Source organism: Centropristis striata, chromosome 12, assembly GCF_030273125.1.
Source record: "Centropristis striata isolate RG_2023a ecotype Rhode Island chromosome 12, C.striata_1.0, whole genome shotgun sequence".
In the NCBI taxonomy this organism is placed as follows: domain Eukaryota; kingdom Metazoa; phylum Chordata; class Actinopteri; order Perciformes; family Serranidae; genus Centropristis; species Centropristis striata.
In genome coordinates, this window is record NC_081528.1 from 36055221 (window position 1) to 36077811 (window position 22591).

A 22591-nucleotide genomic window follows, 5' to 3' on the forward strand; every position below is an offset into this window, starting at 1 on the left:
GCTTCCTTCACAAAAGCCTCCCCGTCTTCCCTGATGGACGATTGGCCTACTGGACTGGAAAAGGCAAGAAGCAAACCAAGCATAACTGCTCTCGGTTCACACATATAAGTTCAAGTGTGTGCACAGCCACGTGCACGCACCAAAACACTGATCTGAAACTACTCAGTGGGTACAAAGAACAAACACAATGTGCAGCCATTGCATTTCTAGCTTTCTCAAAGACAAACACATAAAAATTCTGCAGCGAGAGAATTGCTATCCCTAATTGGCACAGATATTTGACTTGAGAGCGTGCATGGATGGTGTTCAAATGCAGTGCAAAAGTTCTTTATTTTTAAGATAATTAACATTTCAGTGAGAAAAGTGGCTTCTTTAAGTGTCACGAGATGAAAGTGGCTTGGCATCCATTGCCTGAGAGGCTAAATGAAGCGTGTGTGTAGATTAATTAAGGAAGGGGTTGAAGAGAGATGACGCCTCCTTACCTTTGCTCTGCGAGGAAAAGCAGAGGGAGAGCTGAGCAAATAGGTCAGGATTCTCAAACTTCTCTTCTTTGACTTTGATCCAGAAGCAATTCTCTGCCATTTCCTGAGGCACTATCTGCAATGACACAAGGATTCCATTATCACCACAATCAGAGACCGCCATTCCACCAACCTGCCACTCAAAAAGTTCTTCTCACTGGAGATGGGGTTTGTGTGCGTTTTTTTTTTTTTTCCGCGTGTGGACACACACATGTCCTTGTGTGTGTACCCACAGCATCCGAGTCGTGAACACATAACAAACAAAAAGGGCCAAAACCAGTGGTGGAAAGTAACTAAGTACATTTACTCAAGTACCATACTTGAGTCAAATTTTGAGGTACTTGTACTTTACTTGAGTGTTTAAATTTCATATTATTTTATACTTCTACTTCACTACATTTTGAGGTGAATACTGTACTTTTTACTCCACTACATTTAGCTGACAGGTTTAGTTACTTTTCAGGTCGAGATTTAACATAAAAACATGATCAATTTAAAGTGATTCGCTATTTTTATAAATGAAACCTCATGACAATATATAAAGTAGTTCAAATGAGCCCAGCCTTGAGAAAATTAACATTTCATTCTATTATCTACCTTCTTCTGTCTTATTAAAAGTTTGTGAAAAGGACAATGTAGAGAAGTTTTTTCCCCATTCAACATTTCGAAAAAAAAAAAAAAAAAAAACATTTTAAAATGATAAAAACCCATAAAATGGCACCAAAATATGTTCTGGCTAAAGTACCATACTTGAGTCAAATTTTGAGGTACTTGTACTTTACTTGAGTGTTTACATTTCATATTATTTTATACTTCTACTTCACTTCATTTTGAGGTGAATACTGTACTTTTTACTCCACTACATTTAGCTGACAGCTTTAGTTACTTTTCAGGTCGAGATTTAACATAAAAACATGATCAATTTAAAGTGATTCGCTATTTTTTTAAATGAAACCTCATGACAGTATATAAAGTAGTTCAAATGAGCCCAGCCTTGAGAAAATTAACATAAATGCATCAATAATAATAATTAAAATATAATATATTTAGAATATATTTAACAATTTGAGTGGGCTCCTTCTGCATTTACTTTTGATACTTTAAGTAGATTTTGATGCTGATACTTTTGTACTTTTACTTCAGAAAGTTTTGAACACAGGACTTTTACCTCTAGTGGAGTAATTTCACAGTGTGGTATTAATACTTTTACTTAAGTAAAGGATCTGAATACTTCTTCCACCACTGGCCAAAAAAGAGGAGAAAGAAGAGCGTGCAGGGTTAAATACATTCTTTATCTGACGGCATGAATATGACCACGTATAATGAGGATGTGTGGATAGATCCTGACTCAACCGTTCACATCAAAGTTCTTGTTGACCTCTCCTGAGATTAATGAAATTTCAGATTTCAGCACAAAACCTCAGCAACCCTGTGTACACACTCCTCCCACCTAGACATATCTGAAAGAGTAAAAAACCTCAAAGAAGCAGCTCTACAACCTACACGTAGTGAGGTGATAGCAGGCCACGGGGATGCTTTCACACCCCTCATATTCCATTCCTCACCGCTCAGCAGACAGGAGAGTAGGAGTATATATATACGGAGATTCAGACATAAACAAACCCAAACTTGCAGTTATTACGAGCTAATAATGTGTGTGACACTCTACACTGTAAAAAATGTCTGTAGATTTTACGGTGAAACACTGCTAAACCATGACAGTAAAAGACCGTAAAATGATAAATGGGTTAATTCAGTTTCAGTAACAATGAAACACTGCAAACGTATAAATCAGCCAAAACAGTAATTTTTTTAAAAATTTTAAATAAATTACTCCACTTTAAAATACTCTGGCACCGTGTTTGTAGCAATAATATACTGTAATATAAATACAAGCCATCATTTTTTCATATGTTTTATGTTAAATGTACTAAACACCATATGTCTAACAGAAATATACTGTAATATTTAAAGGTAAAATCTTAAATTCATGCGGCATTTATAAAGTTTTTTTTTTTGTCAATTATATGGCAGAACAGCGTTTCTTTGGATGGACATTTTTTTATTTTTTAAGGTAAAATATGGAATAAAATGACAATCTTAAACGTGAAATCAACAGTGCTAATATCATTTTACAGTAATAGTAGAAAAAGTGTTTCTTGTCAGTTATATGGCAGAGCAGCGTTTCTTTTGATGGAAAAACTTTTTATTTTTACTCTAAAATATGGACTAAAATGGCATCTTAAACGGGAAATCAACAGTGCTAGTATAATTTTACAGTAATATTACAAAAAGTTGCACCGTATTTATTACGGTAAAGTTCTGGCAACCACAGCTGCCGGTTTTTTACTGTAAAAACAACAGGTTTGTTTTTACTGTAATATTTAATGGTAAATCTGGCATTTATAAAGTGTTTCTTGTCAGTAATATGGCAGAGCAGCGTTTCTTTTGATGGAAAAACTTTTTATTTTTACTCTAAAATATGGACTAAAATGGCATCTTAAACGTGAAATCAACAGTGCTAATATCATTTTACAGTAATAGTAGATAAAGTTGCACCGTATTTATTACGGTAAAGTTCTGGCAACCACAGCTGCTGGTTTTTTACCGTAAATACAACAAGTTATTTTTTTACAGTGTACTACATCTGCTGTAGACTGTGTTAAGTGTGATGGTGAGGGCTCTTATCGAGGGCCCGGGTTAGCAGTTGGCCTGCTGCACCGCCGCCGTTAACCTCCTTAAAACCACAGTAATTACGCACAAAAAGAGGTTTAAGTGCAACACTTATGAAAAGCAGGACGAGAGCTCCAGATGATGCCGGCCGATCGTTCACGAGGCCATATAGAAATGGCGGTAAGTGTAAAAGTGTTGTGGAGTCGTACAATGGTAACTATAGATGCTTTAATGGGAGGCTGATGAAATGATCAACACTAGCTGGTGCTGAGTGCCTCTGGACTCTTATTTGCTCTCAAACGAGACACTCAGAGTCCTAGAAAGCAGTCAGTCTGTCAGTGATCTTCTAATTGTGATGTGGCAAAAAGTTAAATAATGTAATGAGTCATATTTCACAATCAAAACACCTTCAACTCCTACAACACCACAACTACTTGTGATTATATTACTATAACTATAACTACTACAACCGCTACACTGAAAAAAGAAAATAGTTGAACCAACTTAATTGAATTGTTTCATTTGGTAACACCTAAATGAATTAAGTTCTTTCAAATTAATTTAAAATCAATTGTGTTAATCTAACTTATTAAATTAATTTGAAAGCACTTAATTCATTTAGGTGTTACCAAATGAAACAATTCAATTAAGTTGGTTCTTTTTTCAGTGTACAGATATTATTTATTATTATTATTATTATTATTATTATTATTATCATTGATAATAATAATAATAATAATAATAATAATAATTTAAAAAAAAGCAGCATATCCAGCTATATCTCGTTACAGCAGCGCTGACTTTTTAGGGCTGCTGTAACATTTGCATCTAACATTTTCAGATTACATTATAAAATATTTCTGATCTAAAAAAAAATGTTCAAAATATTCAAAATGTGCAAATTATTCCCTTTTGATTCAATTAGTGTCAGTGTGAGTGTGTGTTGGGTTTATGTTTAAATATGTTATTTTTATGACATTTTTTAAAATAATCATTATACCGATATTTCGCATATGCTTGATATTTTTATGCTTCTCTTTTATTTCTCATACGAATTAAATGTGCCCTATTAATAAAGGTTCCGGTAACGCTTTATATAAAGGTCCTTGTAATAACCATTAATTAACAAGTAATAAGGCCCTTGTAAGTCCTTACAAGATGCTTATTAACATTATTGTGTGTTTATAAGCTTATATAAGTGTTAATAATGGCATTACAAACACCCATGACCCACCCATTATGTCTTTGCCATGCCTTTATTAATCTTATTTTGTTTGCTTATTGATATTAAAATATACTTTATTGCTCATCTATTGTAAGTTAACTATAAGTTAACTATGCTTTTTGCAACTACTGGATCTAAAGCGAGAACAATGTCTTATTAATTGTTAATTATTGGTTATTAAGGACCTTATTATAAAGCGTTACCACACATGAAAACTCCACACAGAAGAGCAGCAGGCGGGAGTCGAACCGGCGACCACTACACCGTGTAGCTTATCTTAAATGCTACGAAACATGTATTGCCAAAGAGCTATTCTTAATTTAGTTTAGGCTTTTCATTCTATTATCTACCTCCTTCTGAGTAGAAATTGTCCCTTATTAAAAGTTTGTGAAAAGGACAATGTAGAGAAGTTATTTCCACGTTCAACATTTCAAAAAAATAAAAAAAAAAACATTTTAAAATGATAAAAACCCATAAAATGGAACCAAAATACATTCTGGCTAAATTAAAGCTCAGAGGAGAAAAGTTTATCCATATTGTGTGTGTGTGTGTGTGTGTGTGTGTGTGTGTGTGTGTGTGTGAGTGTGTGTGTGTGTGTGTGTGTCTGTGTCTGTGTTTATGAATGTCACTCTATAAAGAACTTTTAATTATGTGAACAAATGTGGAAGCATGGACAATGAGTTTCTTAAAAAAGTACAAATGTAATCAATATTTTTTTCTTATAAATCTCTTAGTGACAGACAAGTTTTCAATACTTTTTTTCAATAAAATAAGTAGAGAAAAAGACAAAAGAAAACAAATTATGAACAACTTAAGTTAGGTGAGTGGGGAAAATGCACAGTTATACCACAAAACAACCTGGAACAACCTTAATGATGGATGTTTTTAGAAATTGCAACTTTTCTGAACTCTTTTGTGAATTTCGTCAAGATAATGGCACGAAACAACCCGACCTGTCTGCTCATCACAGCCCATCTTCCTCTTAAGTGAGGTCCTGAATCCAAGATAAATATAGCACTAAAGTCACTAAGAAACTCTCATCTGAAGGATTAGTCAGATTGTTTTGAAAGGCCTTCTCTACATGCATTTGTAATATAGATAATATAAATGATAGTTTGCATGTTTATTATGTGATTTTGGATCTGGGACAAATGTTTCCAATACATGATTCGGTAACAATTTACAATAACCATCATTTCTAAATGGTTAACAGATAGTTTATTCATGTTTAATCATCATTTATAAACCGTTTATAGGCCATTTAGAATGGTAAATACATAATTTATTACTGTTTAACTAACTAAACCATTAATAAATGGCTAATAGATGGTAGATTAATGTAAGTTTATAGTTAATTTACCATTAACAAACAATTCAATTATAATTAATAGTTTATTAATAGTTTTAGTTTCACTCATTATTACATTTTTAACACCATATTAAGTATGTTAATTGTTTTGAAATGATTCATACACCTTTAAGAAATTGGTTGAAAATATTTAAAGATTAAATATGTATATACCACTTAATAATTGGTTTATAAACCATCTATAAACATTACTTAGATGGTTATTGTAAAGTGTTACCCATGATTCCCACAGCTAATGAAGAATTTCCTGTCTGGGAAAAAAATTAAAAACAGTTTACAAAGAGACCAACTCAGTTTTCAAAATTATGAATGTGAATTGTGTGGTTGAAGGCTTTTGCTAAAATTGTTACTTTTTGGAATCTGTGTACTTTCTGTCTAGCAAAGTGTTAATCTTGTTGGCAATAGAGACATATCACTGAATAACTGCATTAGTAATCAGTCAACAGGTGTGTAATAACAGTTCAAAAAGGATCGTGATGCATAAATAAATAATTTCACAGCTTTTCTTTGTTTTCAGTAATTATGTTGTTTCAATTTAGTCGTTCTAACTGCAGCAACAATTACAGTTTACAACTCAATATCAACATGAATACTACTCATTCTGATAAGAATAATAGTAATAATAATGTACAGCACTGGACAAATAGACAAATACACCAAGGACCACCAATGGACTGAATACATAGCTGTTGAAAATGGGTTAACAACTTAACTCTATGGAGTCTTGGGCTATTTTGTCCATTTTTGAATTCTTTTCATGTCTTTGTAAGTCATTTTGTGTCTTTTTTTGGTCATTTTGTGTCTTTTTTAGTCATTTTGTGTCTTTTGGTGTCTTTTTTAGTCATTTTGTGTCTTTTTTTTGTCATTTTGTGTCTTTTTTTAGTCATTTTGTGTCTTTTGGTGTCTTTTTTTGTCATTTTGTGTCTTTTTTTGGTCATTTTGTGTCTTTTTTTTGTCCTTTAGTCCAACATAAAATGTGATTTTGAATCTTTTTTTTACTCTTAAAACACTATCATGCTCAATAATAAATAAATAATGTCACAGCTTTTCTTTGTTTTCAGTAATTATGTTGTTTTCAATTTAGTCGTTCTAACTGCAGGAACAATGACAGTTTACAACTCAATATCAACATGAATACGACTCATTCTAATAAGAATAATAGTAATAATAATGTACAGCACTGGACAAATAGACAAATACACCAAGGACCACCAATGGACTGAATACATAGCTGTTGAAAATCGATGGTGTTTTTTCAGGGCAATTCAGATTTCCGTTATTTAACATTCAGCCTGGTGCAGAACTCTTGGGATTTCCTGCCGGGCCTGACCAGAATAAAGATGTAATTTCTGTGCTTAAGAAAGGGCATTTTTTACAACTTGAGCTAATGAACTAATGTGGAGCTCCAACATGAGCCTGTCTCATGGTGCTCTGTGCGACATTTCCTCCATCCCGTCTCAGCCTTTTGTCCTGCCACTCCCATATGTTTACAGCTATCCTTAATTAGCGCAGTAAGATGATAAGCATTTTATTTTTTTATGGGGCATGCATATTAAATGTCCTGGGTTTATCACTGCTGTTTTGAAATTCAAAATGGAACGGACGAAATGGCAGCTCGAACAACATTGTGTACGTGTTGTTTATTTTGGCATTTGGACAGTCCCATACTTAATCTTCACTAATAACTTTCTGTGGGAATCACTGACACACAGATATGGATGCACATGCAGGGAAAATAATAACTCCAGCTGATTTAAAATGCATTCAGCGCTTAAACAAAGCTGACATTTCCCAATGTGTGCCTGAGCTGGTCTTTTCCCATGTGAATGCCTTATACTGCTGCTTCTGACTAACAATTCACTGCCACCACATCCTGAGCTTGACTGAGGACTTGTCCTGTAATTGTGTGGTGTGTGTGTGTGTGTGTGTGTGTGTGTGTGTGTGTGTGCAGTGGCGGTTCTACACAGGGGCCTACAGGGGCCCCTGCTGTGGCCCCTGTGTCAAATTAATAATAAAGTGATCAATTTGTAAAGATGAGAGACGGAACAATTTTTACCAATTTTTTGTTCAAACAATATCTCATTGTATACAAAATGAACCCAGAATGTGTACACTGTATAATAGTTTAATTGTGCAATAAAAACGTGTGTATATATATATAAAAAGATAATTCTCACTGTGCTGCACTTGCAAAATAAAAAAAGGAATTGTGCACAAAAATGAGAAATGTCATTTTAGTACAAAAATAGTTGTTATTGTTGCTAAGTCTAATTTTTTCAATCAATGTATTTGTATCTTTCCAAATATATTTAAATTATATTTTTTAAATAAGCTAAAATAAAGTTTTTGAATGATTAAATATCATCTTTGCTGTTTTTAATGTGCCCCTCTGATTAAACACTGGCCCCCACAGTAAAACTGGTCTAGAACTGCCACTGTGTGTGTGTGTGTGTGTGTGTGTGTGTGTGTGTGTGTGTGTGTGTGTGTGTGTCCCTTCACGTACAGTATGTAAGCATGTACGTATGCTAGATTGTATGTTAATTAGTCATCAACTGTGTACAGAAGATGCAACAAGTCATGAACCTGAGTTTCTCCATGTCATTTTGTGTCTTTTTTTTTGTCATTTTGTGTCTTTTTTTAGTCATTTTGTGTCTTTTGGTGTCTTTTTTTGTCATTTTGTGTCTTTTTTTAGTCATTTTGTGTCTTTTGGTATCTTTTTTTTGTCATTTTGTGTCTTTTTTTGGTCATTTTGTGTCTTTTTTTAGTCCTTTAGTCCAACATAAAATGTGATTTTGAATCTTTTTTTTACTTTCAAAACACTATCATGCTCAATAAAGAATGTTAAATGTTGCAAATGTGCATTAATTTCAGAATACACTGAGACATTAAACTGCATAATTTTCAATTAAATTCTGGAAAAGTTGGTGTGTTCTAAAACTTTTGACCAGTAGTGTACGTATGCTAGATTGTATGTTAATTAGTCATCAACTGTGTACAGAAGATGCAACAAGTCTTGAACCTGAGCTCCGTGAGAAACTCTCTATCACTGTAAGTGATAATTGCATGCTTTTACAATAATATAACAGTGCTCTTTTTCTGATGCCAAATCTGTGTAATTCACACTCTTGTACGACATGAACTGGGTAGCTGATACGGGGGGGTGTAGTTAAGAAAAATAACAAGTATCTCTTCTTTCCTCTTTCTTCTTTATACAACCAAATTATAGCTGCTGCTGGCACTGCCAAACTTCCATCTGCTGCACATAGAGAAGACAGATGACTCTTGTCCCACTTAATCGACACAAGAGACACAGATTGTTTTTCCTCAGGTGGTTATGAATTTCATTTGCATCAACAAACTACACTTCTTGTGCAGGCAAGGTCAGTGCACCTGCACATTAACCTCTGTCCGCTTCTCAGACAACGCATGCTTCCACGTGACCGCATGCAAAACTGTGTTGGTACTGCACAGGAAAATGACAAATAATACTTAAAGTGTCACAAAGCACAAACAGCCACATGGCATTAAGAAATAAGAAAATACATAAATTGTTGGTTTCCTTACACAGGTTAATATTTCATACTGTTGCATGACATTATTAATAATTTTACCTCTCGAAACACAAACTCCCACACAGAGAAGTATTAGCATACATGACATTTTAAAGAGTCCTTGAGGTGACAAAAACTAAACCTGTAACATGCTGCAATGCAACAGTCAGTGTTGACTTGAATTTCCACATTTCTTCCTCGCATTGCTGTCTTGTTGGATAAATAATGTATCATGAAATCCCCCCCCCCCAAAGAAAACAGAAAACAAAATTACAAAATTGTGAACAGATAGCGACAATGACCCTGGACACATTGAAAGATCCCATTTTCAAAATGTCTTTCTAATATAAAGCTTGATTCGACTAAAACCATTCAAAATAATGTGCAGCACTAAACGTGATGTCAAAAGAACTCATCTGATGTTTTGGTTGCTGCCAGTAATTGAAGACAAAGACGCAAGGTCACACAAGCATTGGCAAAGAACCATTAAATTAATGCTAAGAACTCCTGAGGCGATGGATAAATTATCTATGGTAAAATAGAGCCCACACGCAAGAGAATGTCCTATTGAAATTGTATTCAAATGTGATGGAACGTTATTCAGCCCAGTCTTCATTCAATTATGCTAAGATTGTGCAAATCCAAGGACATTTGAGCAATGGAAATTGTGTACTGTTGAATCCTTTTAAAATGGGTGCTGAGTGTGGAATAGTGTGGTGTTTGGCTCAACAGTTGTTTGACTTGATTGCATTGCTACAGAACATTTAAATAGAGCTTCTTTTGATTTGGAGCTTCAATTTAGCATCTTCATACTGTGTTGGGTTACTTTAACCCTTTGATGCACAACATGGGTCTAAAATAACCAGATATGTATTAGTTTTTATGTTCTATATCTTTGCAAAAAAATATTTTAATCATTCAGAATTCCAGGTTTTCCTTAATTATTTTGGTTTTGAACATCATACATCCTAATTTTTATGTTTTCCTTTATTCCTTTTTTTTTTAAATCCCTTTTTGTGTCACTACTCTTCTAATGCACAACATGGGTCAAAAATGACCCATATCCATTTTTTTGCTAAGTAGCTTGTTAAGCTAACTACTTAGCTGACTTCTTGGTTAAATAGTTAGCTAGGTAGCTCTTTAAGCTAACTACTTACCTAACTTCTTGGTTAAATAGTTAGCTAAGTAGCTTGTTAAGCTAACTTTTCTTCATAAAGTATGAGAAACAAAATGGAAATAATGATCTGCTGTTATCAAAAACAAGACATTTAAAGAATACTTGGAATATTTAATCATAAAATAAGTTGATATCAAAAGATAGAGCACAGAAACACAGCAGCATTAAATAACATGGGAAATGAATGAGGGTCATTTTTGACCCATGTTGTGCATCAAAGGGTTAAGGATCCTCAAAGGCCAGTAATACATGTTCTCATGTCAATAGTGAAATAATATTTCCCTTACAGTCTAAAATTGCTAATATAATCAGTAAACATGATAATATACAGTAAGGTTACTGTACCTTGGTCCAGTTGACCCTCTTCATCACCGTTTCAGGCTTGTAGGTCTTCTTGGGCTCCAGTCCATAAGGCAGCTTGACGACAGGCAATGAAGGAGGTGGCGGCGGCCCACCTGGGCCCCCGAAGAAAGGCGGAGGAGGTGGGGGCCCGCAACCAGGGGGTGGCGGGGGAGGTGGAGGTCCTCCACCTGGAGGAGGAGGTGGTGGAGGCGGTGGAGGAATGCCAGCGTGGCCGGGGAGAGGAGGAGGTGGTGGCGGAGGGGGAGGACAGCCACCAGGTGGAGGTGGGGGAGGAGGTGGTGGAGGAGGAGGCGGAGCTGCTGCACCCCCTGGTAGGGGTGGAGCAGGAGGTGCTCCAGGAGCAGTTGGACCCGCTGCAATCTGCAAATACAGAGAATGAAATGAAAAAGATGGCCGACACCTCAAGTGAAGCTCCCTGTGGTTTAATCCGAACTTTAACATGATGTCACCGATAGGAAAAAGCCATGAGGAGTTTTTACTTTTGTTTTATGCCATTTTTGTGCAGTGAAAAACAAAGTTTTACTGCCTGACTGAAAACACTCATACTAAGCTTTGACTTTGGGCAAAGATTTGTGTGTGTGTGTGTGTGTATCAGGGAACCAGCTTACTGCAGTGTATAACTCAAGGTTACTAGCTTCTGTGCAAGTTCAGAACACCAGGCCGTGTCCTTTTTTGTTTTCATGACTTAACTAAGCAAAAAGATCATGATCACTGAGTTTACCAACTATTTTTGTGGAAGTTATGCAGGAAAGAAGTAGGACATGACATGCAAATGTGGAGAACAAAATTCTGCATTTCAACTTTTATGCTTTTTCTTATTAAACCAGATATTGCCTCACTTAAAAAGTTACGTAGTTTTATAACATATATATTATGTTAGCAAGTTTTTGTATGAATTCCGATTAGGATAACTTGTTAAAATTTTTGGATGTTTAGTTAAAAGTAGTTTATTTTTGTACAGTACTGCACAGACTAAAATTTGTGTTTGTGCTACTGTTTCCACACTTGGTCATCTGGTATATATTCAGAGAAACTGAATTTCTAAAATCTATTCAAATTGATTATAATTTTATTATATTTACCTGTACTTTATAGAAAATGCATGACTAGTTTAAACTGTTTAGTTTCAAGTAGGGATATTCTGTACATACTGGCATACTTGACAGCTATCTGATATTAATTAATATTTTACTAATATTTTGAGGTTGCGAAAACTGTACTGATCATAGACATAAATTCATAATTATCAATGAGATATCCCCAAAAAGCTTGATCTTTAGCTTGTTTATCTTGTCACAACTCATATCCATAGCGCTGATCTCAACAAACAGTTTATTTAATTTTAGGATAACAATATTGGAGATGGTCTTTAACAAAACACTGCTTTATTCGGAGAGTTGTGAACTGGCGAAAAAGATAAGAATGTTGCTTCCCCATCAAGCCTTCATCATGAATCCTCACAATGGCAGGCTATTAAACAGTAGACAGGGATGTAATTAGACCCCAGACTGATAAGACAAAGTCTTTCGGTCCCTTGACACGTCTGCACTATCACACATAGCACATACACAGGTAGTCTGTGATAATGCCAATAGAGAAATGTTTTAGAGAAAAAACAGTTATGCAAATATCACAATTACAGACACCCGAGCTAAGACAGGGTTTGATCTTTGAAGCTGATTAGATGCTGGCTCTTACCAAAAAGCATTTCCACTTGCACTTCTCATTTCCAAAACCAATTCCCCCTCAATGTGCTTTTCCCCCAGTCACTTGATTGTGTGGGTAAAATGTGATTGGCTTCATATTTAAAGACATTACGCTGTGTTTCATTACATAATGGCATTGGTGGATTGTTTATTAGGGCCAAAATTAAAAAGGTGTTCTGCGAGGAGATTCTTACGCAGATCGCCCAGAGCCCTTCAGTGAAAGTCCACATCCAGTGATTACATGTCTGTCAATCTCCAGCCCTCCGTGGCCCGTTTTCTCTTTTAAGATTAATATGAGAGAATGGAAGCAAATTAGCTGCTAAATTAGAGCGCAGTTGTTTCCATACTGAGGGTCCTCGGAGTCTCCCTCTCTCTCTCTCTGATCCAGCCAGTAATAAACCCAGTGTTTCACAGAACCCTCGAGATCCAAAACCACTGCTACTAGCTTCTTCTTCCTCACATACCGAAACAAAGATCTAATAAAAAAACAGGTGCATTGTTTGTAAAGTGTATAATAATATGTATTATTATTATTATTATTATTATTGTGTATTTTCGCCTTGATAACAGCCATTTTATGCTTAAATAAACGGCAGGCTTTATGTTTTGCATTATAATTGAATAGCCACTACATGTTTTGGTAACCCTTCCTTTTACAGTCCGGTAATTACCAGGTAAATACCTGGTAATAAGATGTATTTCAGTAATAACAGATAATTAAATGTAATTACAAGTACTTACCAGGTAATTACCAGTATTTAAATTCTATATTTATCTGGTAATACCAACAAGTTACCTGATATTTACTAGATATTTTCCTGACATCTACCCGGTATTTACCCAATAATTACCTGGGAGATATCCTGCAATTGCATATTGTAGACAATAAACCCACTGAATGTGTCTATATGTGACTTTGTTATGGTGATAATAACTTATATATTTACCTGGTACTTACCAGGTATTTACTCAAAAATGATCACATATTTACCTGTAACTACCACTTATTTACCTTGTAGTTACCTGATATTTACCTGGTAAATACCGGACTGTAAAAGGAAGGGTTACCCATGTTTTGTATGAAACACCTACAATATGTGCTAAAGATTCAAGTGTCTGAACTACAACCCTGATTTCAAATAAGTTGGGTCACTGTGTAAAATGTAAATAAAACATTATGATAGACCCTTTTGACACATATTCAATTGAAAACTGTCCAACGACAATATGTTTGAAGCAGGGCTGTCAAAATTAATACGTTAGTTGCTGCAATTAATTTTGAAGTACATAACGCGTTAATTTTTTTTATTAATGTGCAATTAACGCATTTTTTTTGCTTACTTCCTTTGTGGGGGGCTGCTGTCACGTAATGGAATCCACAAAACCTGCAGCAGCCAGGTTAATCTTGATTAATTCATTTTAAAATATTAGATGAATTAGATATTTTTTATCTATTGACAACCCTAGTTATAAGTTTTAGCATATCAACTTCATGTACCTCTACCAGTTTTATTCACTTTTTTGGAGTCAGGGTTGCAGAAAAAAAAGTATATTAAAAATCACGATGTTTTCCCAATAATTTCCAGGCAGAAAACCTTTATCCTGAACATACAATTCAATGGTGCTGAGCAAACAGGGATGCTTTTATATCTCATTAATAACATACATTAATGTAAGGTTAGAGACCTAATCTACCTGTTTACCTGGCTGCAGACTAAAGAAAATGACTAAATAAAAAAGTAGCAGACACATAAAAGCGCAGTGGACATGCTAAGTCCATTCTTTTTCAGTCTATAGTCTAAATAGTACATGCTGAATATTGTTTGAATGGAATATGTAAGTAACCATGATTATGTTAGACAAAATACACAACGATCTATAGAGACACACAGAAATGTAATTAAAAATGTATATATATACATTTTTTTCCTATGTTATGTATTGAGTTCTAATAGGTCTATTATCCAGCATGTTTTTATTTTGTGTTTCTTGCCAGCTTGCAAAAGTATTTGATGCTTTTTGGCTGATGTTACTTTTGCTGAGCCCATCTGGAGCTGTGTATAAAGCAGGAAACAGGGCTAATATGAAATCTAACCCATCCAATTTGGATTCATAGTCTTCTGGACTCAATTGGGAGGTCAGCATGGCAGGTAATTAACTCCGAACACTATGTGATTAAATCTATGCCCCAATCTCATCTCTGATATAGGAATTCAATCACAAAGTGTTTACTTATGAAAATTGCATTAAACAAGCAGGAAATGTGTGTAGTTAAAACCAGTCTGTTTATCTTAATGGAATAAAGGTCTTTAAAGCATGTCATCTGTTTTGGAGGATTAGTGATTTAAAGAGACAAAGAACTCAATTAAGTATCAATTCAGTAAAAGTGAATTTCAGTTTGGGGAGTTAAATAATAAATAAATAAATAAAGATTAGAGGCCATGGATGTTACTTCACAGTAATTTGACTTAAAAGGAGATTCAAAAGGGAGATTCAAAATGTGGTGCACAATATGGAGTAGGGCACTCATGCCAAGGCATTGGACAAAAGATCAGTTCAATAAACACTTGATTTGAAGCACCATAATCCAATTCATTCAATATATAACTTTGGATTTGAAGGTGATTAAATGTGTGATTTTGTCAAGGGCCGCACATGCAGAGAGGACACCCACCTTGGCTTCAGATTCCCTGATGAGTCTCTGAGCCTCTTTGAGCTCGTCTTTCTCAATAGTTAACTGTTCAGACACACACCATGGGAACACATGTGTTTTAGTCTTTTTGGTCACTTAATGTCTTTTTTTGGTCATTTTGTGTCTTTTTTTGGTCATTTTGTGTCTTTTTTTGATCATTTTGTGGTCAATTTGTGTCTTTTTTAGTCATTTTGTGTCTTTTTTGGTCATTTTGTGTCTTTTTTTGGTCAATTTGTGTCTTTTTGGGTCAATTTGTGTCTTTTTGGGTCATTTTGTGTCTTTTTTGGTCATTTTGTGTCTTTTTTTTGTCATTTTGTGTCTTTTTTTGGTCATTTTGTGTCTTTTTTTGATCATTTTGTGGTCAATTTGTGTCTTTTTTGGTCATTTTGTGTCTCTTTTGGTCATTTAGTGTCTTCTTGGTCATTCTGTGTCTTTTCTGGTCATTTTGTGTCTTTTTTGGTCATTTTGTTTCCACTGTGTTAAAGTGTTCATGTCTTTTAGTCTTTTTGGTCACTTGAATGTCTTTTTTTGGTAATTTTGTGTCTTTTTTTGATCATTTTGTGGTCAATTTGTGTCTTTTTTGGTCAAGATCAGTTCAAACAACACTTGATTTGAAGCACCATAATCCAATTCATTCAATATATACTGTAACTTGGATTTGAAGGTGATTAAATGTGTGATTTTGTCAAGGGCCGCACATGCAGAGAGGACACCCACCTTGGCTTCAGATTCCCTGATGAGTCTCTGAGCCTCTTTGAGCTTGTCTTTCTCAATAGTTAACTGTGCAGACACACACCATGGGAACACAACAGACACACAGAGGGCAACAGAGAGGCACAAATGAGGGTGGGTTAGATAGACAGAGAAGAAGAAGAACACTAGTGCACTAGAACAGGTACAGTACTCACACCAAACACAGAAAAAGGCAGAAAAAGAGGCGAGGAAAGAGGATGTCCCTTACACAGTTAATGACAAATACAGTGTTATATCCCCATTTTGTCTGAATGAGCTATTTGATGTGCAAAAGGCAGAGTGTACTGTACTTTTACACCTTAAACAAGATGTAATCTACCTTCAAAAGAGCATCAGTGTAGAGCACTGACTGCAGCATGAAAGGAACAAGGCACAGCATCACTGACAGTTGGTGCACCTTCAAAACCCCTTTTCCATTTCCCTTTTCTTCTTTTTTGGCATCGCAAAATACATTTCAACTTAACACTCTTAGATGTGTGATGGGCATTGATTTCACTCCGCAGTCTTCGTTTGAGAAATGTACCCATTTGCTTTGATATTTCACTCTGTGTGACCTTGCCAGCAGAAAGAGAATGGGAACGTATTCCTCCACAGATGAAATGCAATATTTTCATGGAGCCATTCCTACAGAATACCTCTTACTATGGACTGTAGAAAACTAAATATTTAATATCTGTAATGGAAAAAGAGATGGGGAATTTTTTGGCGGGGTGACTTAAAAAGAACTTTCATTTTGAAAGAATTTTTTGAAAAAGGCAGTAAAGTGCAATATTTAAAGGAAAGACAAGGTTTGTTTTATCTTTCATCCTTAGGGATTAAAAGTTAGAAGCCTTCAGATATTTAAAGGGACAGTTCACTCCAAAATCAAATATTCATACAGGGATAGACGCTAAGATTTTTAAGCACTGCACCTATGGGAGACCAAAAATGGCCAAATTACATTTTTGTGAGATGATATGCAAACTTTTTTACATACGATGTCGCCCATAAAGTTGGAATAATCAGACACAATCCTCTGTTGATTCCTATTCAAATGTATCAGTAGTCACAAAAAATAGATTCATAAGTAAAGTTTTGAGAAGATTTACACTCTACCTGTCCAGAATAAATAACATTGTCACAATCATTCATGAAAAGAGGTAAAAAATATTTACTAAATATTTAAAATATTTTTAATTTTTAGTCATTTTGAGTCTTTTTTTTTGGTCATTTTGTTTCTTTTTTGGGGTCATTGTGTGTCTCTTTTGGTCATTTAGTGTCTTCTTGGTCATTTTGTGTCTTTTTTGGTAATTTTGTGTCTTTTTTTGATCATTTTGTGGTCAATTTGTGTCTTTTTTGGTCATTTTGAGTCTTTTTGGGTCATTTTGTGTCTTTTTTTGTTCATTTTGTGTCTTTTTTTGCTCATTTTGATTCTTTTTTGGTCATTTTGTGTCTCTTTTGGTAACGTTGCGTCTTTTTTGGTCATTCTGTGTCCTTTTTTTGTCATTTTGTGTCTTTTTTTGGTCATTTTGTGTCTTTTTTTGGTCATTTTGAGTCTTTTTTGGTCATTTTGTGTCTCTTTTGGTCATTTAGTGTCTTTTTTGGTAATTCTGTTCCCTTTTTTTGCTCATTTTGTTTCTTTTTGTTGTATGATCTGAACTGTGCATGTGAGATTCTGTTCAGTGTGCGGGGGTCACGGACAACATGCATGTTAAATTGGGGGTCACAACTCAAAAAGGTTGAGAACTACTGGTATATAGTATAGTATATAGTATAGTATAGTATAGTATAGTATACTACAATGAACCGGCTCCACCTATACCAGAAGTGGGTGGCATCAAGACTGTAGACAAAGTCTCTCAGCTATCACTACTCTCCAACATAAAACAAACTGGAAAAAAGGCCCAAACATATAAAAAACAATGGCCATTGACCTAACAGGATGCTACATCCTCCCGTCACATTCTCAAGAGATGCCTGATAAAATTAGGTGGCCACAGAAGACCACTTACAGGGGTTTTGGTGGCCACAGGGCAACTCTGTGTGGCCCCGGGGCCATGAAGCCACAGCTGGCGTTGACCCCTGTAGAGCCATTTATCAGTGAGGATTGTTGTGGTGTTAGCTGCCGAGTGTGTGAGGTCTCAGCTGTAGAGACGTCTACCTTCAGCTGAATATAATGGAACAAGATGGCACTTTGATGCTACGGCCAATGTCTCCAACACTCGGCAACTCACGCTGTGCAACCTTGCCAAAAGGGGAGCGCATTCCACAGCAACCTGAAAGCAATATTTTCAAACAGTCTATCCTGATGACAAGCACTAAAGGTCAGAGTAAAATGTGTATTTTTGATTTGGGGTGAACTGTCACTTTAAAGGACACACATAAGGTTTTTCAGCAGGTAAAGTGCCGTAAAATCACGCTCTTTATATTAAGGTCCTTGTAATAACCATTAATTAACAAGTAATAAGGCCCTAGTAAGTCCTTACAAGATGCTTATTAACATTATTGTGTGTTTATAAGCTTATGTAAGTGTTAATAATGGCATTACAAACACCCATGACCCACCCATTATGTCTTTGCCATGCCTTTATTCATCTTATTTTGTTTGCTTATTGATATTAAAATATACTTTATTGCTCATCTATTATAAGTTAACTATAAGTTAACTATGCTTTTTGCAACTACTGGATCTAAAGCGAGAACAATGCCTAATTAATGGTTATTACAAGGACCTTAATATAAAGCGTTACCCTTTTTACTAACATTTTCTGTAGAACTGTTAATATAAAAATGCATGTTTAACAATTTGTGTCTTTTTTGGGTGATCTGAACTGTGCGTGTGAGATTCTGTTCAGTGAGCGAGGGACAACATGCATGTTAAATTGGGGGTCACGACTCAAAGTTAACTATGCTTTTTGCAACTACCGGATCTAAAGCGAGAACAATGCCTTATTACTTGTTAATTAATGGTTATTACAAGGACCTTATTATAAAGCGTTACCCTTTTACTTTTTACTAACATTTTCTGTAGAACTGTTAATATAAAAAATGCATGTTTAACAAATTTGAATGACTGTGATTGATTTTGAATTGAGTGAATTTGACACATTTTATGGCTCTATCTCATAACAGCAAAGCACACATTATGATAGTGACTCCATTGTTAGTTCCGCTGTCATTATCAGTTTCCTTTTTTTGGTCAATTTGTGTATTTTTTGGTCATTTTGTTTCCTTTTTTTGGTCAATTTGTGTCTTTTTTGGTCATTTTATGTCTTTTTTCCGTCATTTTGTGTCTTTTTTGGTCATTTTGTGTCTTTTTTTGATAATTTTGTGGTTAATTTGTGTCTTTTTTGGTCATTTTGTGTCTTCTTTGGTCATTTTGTGTCTTTTTTTGATCATTTTGTGGTCAATTTGTATCTTTTTTGGTCATTTTGTTTCCTTTTTTGGTCATTTTATGTCTTTTTTATCATTTTGTGTCTTTTTTGGTCATTTTGTGTCTTTTTTTGATAATTTTGTGGTTAATTTGTGTCTTTTTTGGTCATTTTGTGTCTTCTTTTGGTCATTTTCTGTCTGTTTTTGATAATTTTGTGGTTAATTTGTGTCTTTTTTGGTCATTTTGTGTCTTTTTTTTATCATTTTGTGGTCAATTTGTGTCTTTTTTGGTCATTTTGTTTCCTTTTTTGGTCATTGTATGTATTACCATTTTTTTTACTAACATTTTCTGTAGAACTGTTAATATAAAAAATGCATGTTTAACAAATTTGAACGACAGTGAATTTGACACATTTTATGGCTCTATCTCATAACAGCAAAGCACACATTATGATAGTGACTCCATTGTTAGTTCCGCTGTCATTATCAGTTGAGTCAAATTCTGTAATCAGCCAGGGCGGAAGGCAGCCTGGCAGAAAAAGAGAGAGAAAGTGGTCCACTACACCCCCAGCTCCTCTTGGGGCAAAGCCGGGTCAGCTACAAGACCGCCAGGTTGTTAAAACCTATTAATGGGATGGCGCAGAGTGCTCCAATGTACCACTGCAGTTCTACATTATTCATCACATCCAGAGCCAATTCAATGAATAGCTTCCCTTTTTTTTGCCTTGAATGGTTGCAAGCAAAGGTTTAGAGGAGGGTGGATGATTTCCACTTGTTGTGATTTCTGTGTCCTTTGTTGATGTTTACAGGCAGAACCTCCACTCAACTCAATTGGGGGATAATCAAACAGACACATCAAACAGGCTGCTTGTTAAAATGCCAAAGTTCCCAGACAAAGACTCTCATTAAATGTGTTGGTTCACAAACAAGGTGAAGAGAAGCGACTCAGGCATGCATGTGTTTTAATATCTGACAAGAATTCTGTCTAGGAGATGAAAGGTTAGGGTTAGCTCCCACTTCATTCATATTCAGCAAAACGACACTGATAGCGCAGCAGCTTTGATGGACAAACCGAAAGCGTGTCCTCAAGTCGATTGAAAGGTTCTGTGCTCTCACAGTTAATGGCCTTCTACGACGCTGTGTCAAACGTGAATTAGGTTGCAAAACACAGCCTTTCAGCCTTAGTCTTCATAAAGCAGCAGAATCACAACCTTCTGAGAGAATGACACTGTTGTTGTGTTCATTGCTTGAAGTAACTGAATGGTCTATAAACAATTGCTTTGGAATAAGAGACCCATAATAGCTCTAAACTGAACAGAACTTTTTTCTGATTAAAGCTGGGGTAGGCCTGTATTTTCTTTTGCTGTCATTGGCCAAACGTTCTATAATAACCTTTCATAATATTGTCATTCAAGTGGTTTGAGAGAAAAATAGACTTGTTCACCTCTTCTTGGCTCTGTTTTTGAGGCTTTAGAAAAACAATATTTAAATGCAGATGCTCTGCCTGTCCCTTCAGACAGTGAAAGCTTGTTTCAATGGCAGAAAATCCTGCAGAAAAACTTGCTATTCAAGCATTGGTAACAACTGCCTATACTAGGGCAACATTTATTCATTATTTTCATTTAAGATCAAGAAATGATTTTGTTTATTCTATAAAATCAGAAAATTGTGAAAAATGTAATTCAAGTTTGTGATGTCTTTAACTGTCTTTGTCTGTCCAAAACCCAAAGATATTAATTCTGATGTGACATAAAACTCAATTTTCAAGAGGCTGAAAGCAGCATTTTCTGAAATTTTTCCATGAAAAATGACTTTAACCATTGATCAAAATATTCGACGCAAAAAAGGAAGACAGAAGTAACAAAAAGACAGTCTAGAGCCTTGAATCACAGTATGTTATCTCACAAGTTTGCAAAGAAAACATGATGGTAATTATTAAAGAACTGAGCGGACTAAGAGGGGAAAGCTCCAGTAGCATGCACTGTAAAAAATAATTTACGGAAAAATACCGGCAGCTGTGGTTGCCAGAACCTCACCGTAAAAATTACAGTGAGTGGGTTTTCTATTCTAAATTTAAATGTAAATATCAGCAAAAAATGTCATTTAGACTGAATAATCCTGTTATTTTTTAGGGTTATTGTGTCATTCATTCACAGATCATGGTATTTCTCCATAAATTTTGCATGAAAATGTTATATTTTTACAGCAAAACTGTGTGTTTCTTCCAGTTTATGACAGTAAAAGTAAAAGTTTTGTGCTATTCTTTGATTTACGGTAATTAAAAGTGTCTAATACGGTGATTTTTCATTTTACGCCCTATTTCTGATGTATTTTACAGTGTTTTACTGTTATTTCTACAAACATTTTTTACAGTGTGGCTATATTTTCACATTTCTGCCTGTCTATAAAACTGCCTACCCCAGCTTTAAGCCCTTTACAGCCCCAAAAATCAACTAATTAAGTCTGAATTGATGTGAGGCAGGTGAAAATTAAGTGCACTTTCCATAAATCTGAACAGATTAAATGGATGCACATTCAGAGTAGTTTATGTGTGCTCTATAGTGCAACCCCTATTGTGGATATACTTTATTTATGTTCTGTCAAGATGCATAGGGGATATTCTAAAGTCCTTATGGCCACATTCATGCAAGTTCGTGCCAAACAAATTACATGGTTCCCTGCTGAGGTTAATGTGTGTTGATGTGCAACTCTCCAGCAGTAACGGCTCTTTGAAGGAGCATTCAGACAAACAGAGGAAGAGAGGGCTCCACTCTCCAGGGCTTCGCTGCTCTACACTACCTGTTAATGCACCACAGTCAGTCAGTCTTCAAAAGACAGAGGCCTGCCAGGGGAAGGCGGGGGGAAGGTGTGTTATGGAGAAGAAAACACTTGGAAACACAACATAAAAAGTTCCAACAAGGGAAAGAGGGCAAGCAAAGGTAACACATAACAGCCTGATGCATTCGTTTCTGACAGAGGGAGGAAGATGGAGAGAGCAGGGGAGGAAAGGATGGAGAGGAGCTTAACATTCTGAGGTTTGGTTAAAATAGGCAGGAATTCATCAGGAACTGGGTGAGTGGTGGACTAGTTTGGGTACAAATGCAGGTAACAAGTGGTGGCAGCACTAAGAGAAGTTAGGAGAAACAACACAGAGTGACTTTGGCCAGAACAAAAGCCAAAGCTCCTACTACATAACAGTATTTGTTGCGG

At 35.3% G+C, this 22591-nt stretch overlaps 1 protein-coding gene across 2 annotated transcripts in view; it reads right to left on the minus strand.

Annotated features, from left to right (window-relative positions):
* Window positions 1-22591, minus strand: part of diaph2 (diaphanous-related formin 2) — a 519741-nt gene that overhangs the window by 300205 nt on the left and 196945 nt on the right. For both annotated transcript variants that reach the window (XM_059345604.1, XM_059345603.1), the window contains exons 18-19: window positions 10862-11239; window positions 483-597 (exon numbers count right to left, since the gene is read on the minus strand). In XM_059345604.1, coding sequence (XP_059201587.1) covers window positions 483-597; window positions 10862-11239 — 493 coding nt within the window. The remainder of the gene's footprint in view (window positions 1-482; window positions 598-10861; window positions 11240-22591) is intronic.